Genomic DNA, 10,786 nt, shown 5'->3' with positions numbered 1-10,786 from the left:
AGGAAGAAATGCTCTACACATTCCTACATGTAACTGAAGAGGAACGTAACTATCGTTGTTGAGATAGGCTTAGCACTAAAAGAAAAATTAGATATGGACATTGGATGATGAGATAAGGCAAACATCAAGCTATTACGCTCAATTTGAAAAATGTCAAGCGTGAAAGTTCCCCACTAATGTCACTCTGTATTCATTCATGTCACAATTTATAAGAAGTTACAAACTAGTCTTTGACTCTAATTCATTCATGTGACCACTCTTACCACTGTGAGTTATGGTTTTCAACAAGATAGGCACCTGCAGGTTGTCGGGCGCGCGGCTGGGGACTGGAGGCAGTGGTGCGCACAGCTCGGCGTGGAGAGGCGGTGCGCGCAGTCGTGGAGGTCGTCGGGGAGCTGGGAGAAGGCACGGTGTAGGGCCGCGGGGTCGCGGCGAGGCCGGCACTGAGGTCGGGCTCACGACGCGGGCTCGCTACGCGGCCGGCAACGAGGTCGGCGTCAAGACGCCGTGCCGCGGGAGGCGAGGTGCCGAGGTGGGAGGAGAGGTGCCGGGGAGGAGGCAAGGTGCGGTGCGCGGGCACGAGTCGGGGAGGAGGGGAGCGCGGGGGCGGCGAGGAGGGGAGCTCGGGCGCGATGAGTCGGGGAGGAGGGGAGGAGGGGGCGGCGAGGAGGGGAGCTCGGGCGCGATGAGTCGGGGAGGAGGGGAGCTCGGGGGTGGCGAGGATGGGAGCTCGGGCGCGGCGAGGGGAACCCGCAGGCAGCCCGCGCGCGGCGAGGAGGGAAGCTCGGGTGCGGCGGCGGGGCCGGGGACGGGGATGGCGGCGGCGCCCGGCGTGGTGCAGTGGATGGGCGGCGGGGCCAGGGACGGGGATGGCGGCGGGGCCGGGGATGGCGGCGGCGCCCGGCGTGGTGGATGGGCGGCGGGGCCGCGGATGGCGGCGGGGCCGGGGATGGCGGCGGCGCCCGGCGTAGTGGATGGGCGGCGGGGCTGGGATGGCGGCGGGGCTGGGGATGCGGCCTGGGATGGCAGGAGCAAATGGGGTGCGAGCTAGAGCGGGAATGGTAATTTCGTGGGGATAAACCCACAGTTTGCCGAGAGCCGGATCCTAGCTCTCGGCAAAGGAACCCTTTGCCGAGAGCCGGATTTAGCGCTCGGCAAAGGGACCATTTGCCGAGAGCCAAACAGTAGCTCTCGGCAAAGGGACCACTTTGCCGAGAGCCAGGCAGAAGCACTCGGCGAAGGACTACTTTGCCGAGCACCTAGTTTCTGCTCTCGGCAAAGTAATTATGTTTTTTAGTTTTATTAGATGCAAATGATGTTAAAAAATCATGAAACTTCTCAAGATGTCAAGATACCACACAGAGAGTCTATGATAAAATTTTCACAGTATTTCGCAAAAGTTTGACCAATGCAATATTTAAAACCTATTCGTGCTTCACATATGATATGAAACCTAATCGAGTAACTTCCAGTTTACAACCGTCATATGTGAAAACTTTCACGAATCCTTTTCAAATTTTTATCACAACCTACGCATATGGCATCATGACACCACAACAAGTTTCACAATTTTCTAACCAAATTTGCATTTTATAAAATTAAAAAACAACTTGAACGAAAGTTTGAGGTCTTCTTTCGTGTAAAAGACGTTTGAAAATTTTTATATTTTCGTAGGGAAGGTGTCATAGTACGCTAAAAACATTAATAATAATTTTTGCACACAGTTTGCAACATCATTTCAATGACATGTAGTTCAAATTGAATTATCCCAAGAAATTTGATGAAATGACATTAATTTGCTAAATAGAGCAATAAGTTTCAATAACTGACCAAACTTCCATATCTTGTTTAGGATAATGCAGGAACAACAAAGAAAAAGTTTGAGGTCAAAGTGGGAAAAAATTTTAAATGCTTTGCCGAGAGTCACTGCAAGGCTCTCGGCAAAAGTATCCTTTGCCGAGCGCCCAGCGCCGCTCTCGGCAAAATTCTCCTTTGCCGAGAGCCTACGGGCCGCTCTCGGCAAAATTGTATCTTCGCCGAGCGTCGCGCGTAGGGCTCTCGGCAAAGATAACGGCCTGTACAACGTAGCTGTGTTTTGCCGAGTGCCTTGGTATGCCGAGTGCCCAACTCTCGGCAAAGTTGTCGTTACCGAGTGCTTTTCTATGCCGAGTGCCCGGCACTCGGCAAAGAGCTGTTTGCCGAGTTTTTTGTTTCACCGAGTGGTGCTCTAGGCAAAGACAAGCTTTGCCAAGTGCCCGTTTTTTGACCCTCGGCAAAGGTTCCGGCGCTCGGCAAAGCTTCTGTTTCCGGTAGTGCAGGAAGGTGGCCACTGCCCTCGCGGCAGGCCCCGCGACATCCTCCTCCCACGCCGCGCGCTCGGTATCGGGGTCTGTGGCTTCCCTGGTCTTCAACATGAGCACCTCAGTGGCGTCCAGGCGGCGGATGCTCCACCCCGGGGTACCGTGGAGCCGGCGAATCTTCCGCAGCTGCCGGCGCGCCAGCCTGCACGTGTTGGCCTTGATCTCGTCGGCGGCATCAGATAGCAGTCGCGCACGCAGCTCATCGTCACCGTCCAGCTTCCCCATGGCCTCCAGACGGAAGTATGTGTCCATCTCCGGCACGCCGATGGCCCTCCGGATTCCCCGGGAGTAGTCGGCATCCGGCTTGAAGAATCCCCGTACTTCGTCGACGAGCCCCTGCTCCAGCATGCCGTCCACGCGGTCCCGGATGTAGCGGTCCAGCACCGGCAGGTCGGCGTCCACCCAGAGAAAGCAGCACTCGTAGCGCCGGCGGAACGCCGGCTCCCCGTCCAGCAGCGCCTCGAGGTACCTGTTGGAGCCGCCGGCGATGACGGGGACGCGGCCCCTGGCGTGGACGGACTTCACGGCGCGCGTGGCGTCGCGGCAGAAGTCAGCGGCCGTGTACTCTGCGTCGGGGCTCACCCCGCCGATGAGGTGGTGCGGCACGCCCCGGGACTCCGCCGCCGTCACCTTGTTGGTGACAACGCCGAGGCCGTCGTGGACCTGGATCTTGTCGGAGTTGACGACCTCCCCGCCGAAGCGCAGCGCAAGGTCAACTGCCAGCTTGGACTTGCCGGTGGCCGTGGCGCCCATCACCAGCACCACCTTTCCCTTGCCGCCGCACGGCATCGTCGCTCCATTGGTGGTGCGATCCATGAATCGGTCCTTGATTGGCTGTGCAAACTACGTCCGTGAGGGCACAGCAGGCACATATGCAAACCAAAATGAGATGGGTCTCTCTTTTATAGCTAGCTAGGCGTACGTGATTCCCAAGTACATGCAGTGGTCGCTTTATACCGTTACGTTTAATTTGCAAAGACACGGTTGATAATGCATCATCACCACCGGATTCGGAATAGTCCCCACCTACTTGTTGGACCTGGACAAATTAAACGACGATGAACGTTCAGATAGTCCATCGGGGTCCACCAAATGAAATACTTTTCATGTATATATTCTCGTACGGCTGGTGTACATGTCAACTGGCCGGTAAAGTCGTCCAGTGGTGTTTCTGCGCACAGAAACGCCACGCACTTGGCGATCGAGTTTGAACTCAACCGGTCGTTCGTTCCGGGCCGGGGGAAACCCACCGTGAAAACGACTGCGAAGTTGCAGGCTTGGTACGGCGAGAAGCACAGGTCTGGGAGGGCCAGCAATTCGTTCGTGTAGGTCTAGAACATGCATGGTTCCATCGTACGTGCATCTAGATGGAGGACAGTGGAATAAATTGATGGTTGATCAGGCTCCGGTTCTTCTGGAATTTCATGCATCTTCTGCTGGTTTATGTTCAAGCTAGGAAGTGACGATGGTAACAAATTAAACAACTGGCTAAAGAACTTTTGCTTGCGGAGGACGGTTCAGATGATGGAGGGTATAGGTGGCCTAGAAAACGGTCATCAACGCTTTGACGGCGTATTTGCCTCTGCTAGATGTTTCAAGGGTAGTTAAGCTTGTATCCGTGAATTTGTGATACCTAAATTATACATCTAACGTCGTCTCTACTTTTGTGATGGAGGACATGGCTACTTTATTTTGCCCAGTCACTTTTACGACCATGCCTAAATTATATATCCTAGTGAGAAGCAATATCTGCATGAGCACAATAGAACAACGGATCGAATACACACATGAAACATGAAGAGAGCAACTAGTTCGCAGTCAGTGGCACTACCCCCATCAACATACTGTGCATGATATATAGGATTTCATAATTTCTTCTCAAAATAAAACATAAAAGACAACTTTCTCTGAGAAAAAGAATCCTGAAATTAAGATATTCTAGCTAGTTATTCAAATAGCAGCAGGGTCGCTAGAATAATGGCAATAGGTGCATGGTTTATCATGGAGTTCATTTATATTCTATTGACTTGCAAGTATTATATTGTGTCCCTCGGTATTCTGCAGCTACCACCTTTGTCGTCGGTTTTGAGTACATGTACCCTGCACGGTATTTTTGTTTTTGGCCAAATCTTTGGAGGAGTTAGTTTCCTGCAGCGACATATATCTGTATCTGTATGTGACTACCGGCGAAAATATTGTTTACTAAATGTTCGTCGTATTTTTTGTTAGCATGGTAATCAGGGGTATACTAGTCAGGCTGCATGGGCCTTGGGGCACACGGCTGCACCTGCCTTTGGCAGGGCGCCTCTCCCTTTCTTGTATGATAAGGATTGTTAGTTAGGGAAGGATCCTGTGTACGTGTATGAGGGGTCCTCCTCCAATACGCCAGGATAAGCCAATACGCCAGGATTTCTTGCCTATATATGTGTATGAGTGGTCCTCCTCCACAATCAATCTATCATCTTCCCGGTCATACTTGCTTTCATGGTATCAAGAGTCCGGGTTCTCACCCTGATTCTCCTCCTTCCGCTGCCCTAGCTACTCGCCGCTTGGCTGCACCGTGCGCCGTCCTTGGCTACACCCATGGCCGGAACTATTCCCCCCCCCCCAACGATGGTGGCGCAGACGCCACCAAAACCCTCACCACCGAGCAGCAGCGCCTTGAGGACACGTGAAAGGTCCGCCAGGTGCAGCGCGACGCCATCCTGGTCCGCGCTCAAAAGGCTGAGGAGGAGGCCGCCACCGAGCGCGATGCTACCGCTGCTTGTGTTTGCGCTGCCCTTGCCCATCCGGCTGAGGAACGGGCCGCCGCCGCCGTCGACCAATAGGAGCCCGCACCTGACGCCGACGCCGACAACGATGCCGACCACACCTCCCAGGCGATGCACGATGTTAGCACCGCCATGCTCCTCCACAAGGCTACCGCCATTCTGAACTTCCCCGCCCAGGCCGCGGGCGTACAGAACTTCTGCAGCCTGATCCCCGTCGTCCTCGACGCCACCACCGGCCCCTACACAGTGGCGCGAGCAGTTTCTGTTCACCATTGGCCGCTTCGCCCTCCAGGATCACATCTTCCTCAACACTCCGCCCTCGCCCTCACCAAATTGGGCGCGGATGGACTGCGTCGTCCGCTCCTGGCTCCACGGCACCATCTCCGCTGATCTCGCCGAGACCGTGATGGGGCACGGTGGCTCTGCTCGGGCAACCTTTTTGGGTAGCTTTCTAGGTTTAACCATCACTTCAACGCCGCAAGGACGTTTCGTGTATTGGAAGTACTTTGAGCCCTCCGAACTACTCGGTTATGAATCTCACCTTGTGGCCTTCATGCAAGAACTATCCTTCCAAGAGGGTAGACCTCTTTCTCCTATCATGGAAGAAGGAGAGAGTAGCACAGAGCTAATCGAGTACAGCCTCAGGGCTAACCACCCACTAGATTGAAATGTTTGCATGGCTTCCCTTCGCAATGCGGAAGAAGACGAGCTGGGCACCCAGTACAACAACAAACAACTCGCGGATGTCTCAGCTGACGAGCCCATAGCAGCCACTTCTCATGATGAAGACGAGGAACATCGGAGGATCCTGCGGGCAAAGAATGCCAAGCACGCTCAACGCAGGAGCAACGCGCAGAACCAAGGGATCTCAACAACGTCTTTGCAGCAGTTGCGGATCACAAGTACCTACACCGATTGGCACCATCGCAGAAGCAGCCCTCTTAGCTCAACAACTCCCATCTAATCCTCAGATACAAAGGTTGCTGTACTTGACCCAGCGCGCACTCGTGCAACTCGATGGGCAACATCTAGTGTCTTCCACTCGGAATCAGCTCTCGAGGTCTGAGCAACATGGTGATACCGCGCTAGTTAGTCACACCCCCGGAGGAGGCCACGGGAGTTGGAGGAACGATAATCGCCAGCACAATGAGGGCCACCCGTTCGCACGTGGCAACAATGAACAAGAAGTACAACAACCCCCTCGAAACCAGCATGGAGCAAGGCACCACGGCCAAAATCCAATCGAGGCCAACCTCTATGATGCTCCCACGGTCGACCCCAGGCAGAAAATCAATGAGGACCGCGACGCGCAGCTTGTTATTGAAGCGAGGAGAAGGGACCGCCCTGGCAGGTACCACGATGACGACGATAGCGACCGTTTCCCCGCCTTCACCACCATCATCACCAACAAGTCCTATCCCAAGGACTTCAAACCAGTCACAATCCCTGAGTATGACGGTAAGCAGGACCCGCGCTAGTGGCTTCGTTGTTACTCCGTCACCATTGAAGTTTTAGGGGGATCCAACTCTACAAAAGCTCTCTACTTCCCGGAGGCTCTGGAGCCTGCACCCCTCACATGGCCTGAAAGCCTCAAGGCAAACTCCATCGACTCATGGGAGGACCTCAAGCGGGCTTTCATTGACAACTTCCAAGGATCCATGATCAGGGCAGGCACTCGCCACAACTTGTCCCAGGTGAAGCAAGAGATGAACGAGATCCTAAGGTCTTACACACAGCATTTCTTTGAGACGTGTGCCACCATTGCCAACATCACCGATGAGGACGTCATCCGTTGCTTCCAACACGGCCTCTTCTCGAAGAACATGTACCACAACTTTGGGCGCAACCGCCTGACTACTGCCGTGGAGCTGCGTGACATGATGGCAAGATGGGCTGACCAGGAGGATGAGGAAAACAACTGCTTTCCCATGCGCAACCACGACAAGCAAGGTAGTGGCAATGGCCATTTTGATAAGAGTCAGCAGAACGACTCAGGGAACACCCGAAAGCGCAAGCCAGACCATGAAGTCACGGCTGTCGAGCGTAATCCACATGGCAAGAAGTCGGGGAACAACTACTTGGACTACGAGCAAGTCATGCATAAACAATGCCCAATACACCTGAAGTCGCGGCATACGCTCTTTGAATGCATCATCATTCGGAAATCACTCAATGCGCCGCCCCTCCCCCAAGCAAGAAAGTGAAAGGACAAGGAGGATAACGAAGAAGGAGGTGACAAGTCGGGGGCTCAAGACTTCCAGGATCCGAAGAACGTCGCCAACATCATCTTCAGCGGGGATGGCGGATTCCCCTCCAAGCGCGCGCAGAAGCTAACCCTGCGCGAAATACTCTCTGTGAAACCAGCCATGACAAGGCCTTTGAGATACAGCGAGGTCCCAATCTCCTTTTCTAGGGAGGATCAATGGACCAGCTTTTCCGAGCCGGGTAAATTTCCGCTCGTACTAGACCCTGTCTTGGCGGGCTCACAGCTCACCCAAATACTCAATGACGGCGGAAGCAGCCTCAACCTGCTCTTCACGAGTACTCTCAAGAAGATGGGACTGGACATCTCTAAGATGCTCACTCCCAGCAAAGCTCCTTTCTATGGCATCATTCCGGGTAACGCGGCTACACCACTCGAGTTAGTGGTCCTGCCAGTCTCCTTCGGGACAAAAGACAACTACCGCATCGAGTACATCAAGTTGGAGGTGGCCAATTTTGACTCGTCTTACCATGCCATCCTTGGCAGGCCAGCACTAGCCAAATTTATGGCTGTGCCCCACTACGTCTACCTGGTGCTCAAGATGCCAGGCAAGACAAGTGTACTCACACTCTGGGGCAACTTGAAGAAGTCATATGACCATGACCAGGAGTTGATCGAGTACGCTGCGACTTCGCGCGTGCCAGAGCCATCTGTAGAAGTACTCGCGACCGCGCTGAAGCCGACCAACATAGAGATGGAGATCTCCAACCAATGGCCAAGCCAATCAAGGGTTAAACCTAACCCCAGCGACGCCGGCATCAAAACCATCCAACTGCAAGAAGGCGACCCGTCCAAAACTGCTCCGATTGGAGGTGGCTTAGGTGACAAATAGGAAAGCGCGCTCGTCAGCTTCCTTAGGGCCAACCGTGACATATTCGCATGGAAACCAGCAGATATGCCAGGGGTGCCCAAGGAGTTGATCGAGCACTGTCTAAAAGTCAATCCTAAAGCCACTCCGAAGAAGCAATGACTACGACGCTTTGCCCCCGACAAGAGGGAGGCTATCAAGAAAGAATTAGCAAAACTACTCGTGGCTGGTTTTATTAAAGAAGTATACCACCCCGAGTGGTTAGCTAACCCTGTACTTGTACTCAAAAAGAATAATAATGAATGGAGGGTGTGTGTGGATTGTACTGATCTCAATAAACACTGCCTGAAGGACCCCTTCGCGCTCCCACGCATCGACCAAGTCATCGACTCCACGGCTGGCTGCGTTTTGCTCTCCTTCCTCGACTGCTACTCGGGCTATCACAGATAGCTCTCAGGGAGGAAGACCAGATCAAAACGGCGTTCATCACCCCCTTTGGAGCATATGCTTATACTACAATGTCTTTTGGATTGAAGAATGCAGGAGCCACCAATCAATGGGCCATCCAACTATGCCTCGCAGACCAAGTACACTGCAACGTTGAAGCCTACATGGATGATGTGGTCATCAAGACCAGATCTCACGATGAGTTCATCGCTAATCTCGAGGAGACTTTCAACAGCTTGCAACGGTTTTGATGGAAGCTCAACCCGACAAAGTGCGTCTTTTGTGTGCCTCAAGGCAAACTACTCGGGTTCATTGTTAGTCACCGCGGGATTGAAGAAAATCAAGAGAAGATCAACGCCATTACAGCCATGGATGCGCCAAAGATGATCAAGGACGTCCAGAAGCTCACTGGCTGCATGGTAGCTTTGAACCGCTTCATCTCCCGACTTGGAGAAAGGGGACTACCCTTCTTCAAGTTGCTCAAGCACCACAACAAGTTCAAGTGGACTGAGGAGGCAAACCTCGCGCTACAAGACCTCAAACATCACTTGCAGTTGCCATACATCCTGACGGCTCCCCAACCAGGCGAGAACCTGCTGCTCTACATCGCTGCGACTACTCACGTCGTCAGCACGGTGATCGTGGTTGAACAATAGGAAGAAGGCCACGCTTTTGGAGTGCAACGACCAGTTTACTTCATCAGCAAAGTCCTCTTAGAGTCTAAGGTTCGTTACCCGATGATTCAAAAAATTCTTTACGGTATCCTCATCACTTCCAGGAAGCTTCGCCACTACTTCCTGGTGGTCTCCGACTTCCCATTGGTGGATATCCTCCACAATCGGGACGCTACCAGGCGCATCTCCAAGTGGACGGTGGAGCTGGGAGCCCTTACACTCGACTTCAAGCCCCGGATAGCCATCAAGCCACAAGCACTAGTCAATTTCATGGCGGAGTGGCAAGAAAACCAAGTGGAAGCCCCAACCAACCAGCCGGAGCATTGGGTCATGCACTTTGACGGTTCACTCAAGCTCGGTGGCGGTGGTGCAGGAGTACTTTTTATCAGCTCAAGAGGAGAACAACTCAAGTATGTGTTTCAAATACTATTCGAGGTTTCCAACAACAAGGCCGAGTACGAGGCATTGTTGCACGGCCTACGCTTGGTAATCTCCCTGGGCATCAAGTGACTACTAGTCTATTGTGACTCCTTACTGGTGGTTCAACAAGTCAATAAGGAGTGGGACATCAACAAGGACACCATGGACGCCTATGTCATGGAAATATGCAAGCTCGAGAAAAAATTCTTGGGGCTGGAAATTCACCATGTGGTTCATGACAACAATGTGGGCGCGGACATGCTCTCCAAACTGGGTTCTCATCGAGCTAACATCCCACCGGGAGTCTTCATTCATGATTTGCATCACCCTTCCATCAGGGCACCAGACTCAAGTTTCATCATTCAGGGTCCCAAGGAACCCGATCGAGAGGTCTTGATGATCGAGGTCGACTGGAGGATGGCCTTCATCGACTACATCAAGGAGCACAAACTAACCCCCGGCATCAATCCAAAACGCATTGAAGCTACTCGCATCCTACGACGTAGCAAAGGGTATGTTCTAGTTGGGGGCAATCTGTACAAGCATGGATCAGCCTCCAAGAGATTCACATAGGCGTGTGCGGGAACCACGCTGCTTGTCGCACAATAGTCGGCAAGGCATTTCGATTTGGATTCTACTAGCCGATTGCTTTGGCAAATGCCGAAGCACTCATTTGCCGGTGCACCAACTGCCAATTCTTTGACAAGCAGCCTCATGTTCTGACTCATAACCTGATAACTATACCATCTTCATGGCCGTTTGTATGCTAGGGTTTGGACATGATTGGGCTCTTCGCAACTGCGCCAGGAGATTTCACACACGTGTTGGTAGCCATCGACAAGTTTACAAAGTGGATCCAGTACAAACCAATCGCAACGCCTAGTGCTGATCGAGTGGTTACTTTCATCTGCAACATCTTACACCGCTTTAGCTTTCCCAACACCATTATCATAGATTTGGGATCCAATTTTTACTCGCATGAGTTCTAGGATTTCTGTGAACGCAGCTCCAAAGAAGTCAAATATGTTTCGGTGGCTCATTTG

General features: G+C 52.9%; 1 protein-coding gene across 1 annotated transcript; it reads right to left on the bottom strand.

Annotated features, from left to right (window-relative positions):
* Positions 1–2,003: 2,003 nt before the first annotated feature.
* On the bottom strand, positions 2,004–3,149 carry LOC112892661 (adenylate isopentenyltransferase 5, chloroplastic-like). The gene has a single exon (XM_025959794.1). It carries the CDS (start codon positions 3,147–3,149, stop codon positions 2,004–2,006), a length of 1,146 nt encoding a protein of 381 aa, XP_025815579.1.
* Positions 3,150–10,786: the final 7,637 nt, after the last annotated feature.

The sequence above is a fragment of the Panicum hallii genome, chromosome 5, assembly GCF_002211085.1.
Source record: "Panicum hallii strain FIL2 chromosome 5, PHallii_v3.1, whole genome shotgun sequence".
In the NCBI taxonomy this organism is placed as follows: Eukaryota; Viridiplantae; Streptophyta; class Magnoliopsida; order Poales; family Poaceae; genus Panicum; species Panicum hallii.
Note: the sequence above shows the minus strand (reverse complement) of the source record. Positions and strands in the feature narration are given on the sequence as shown.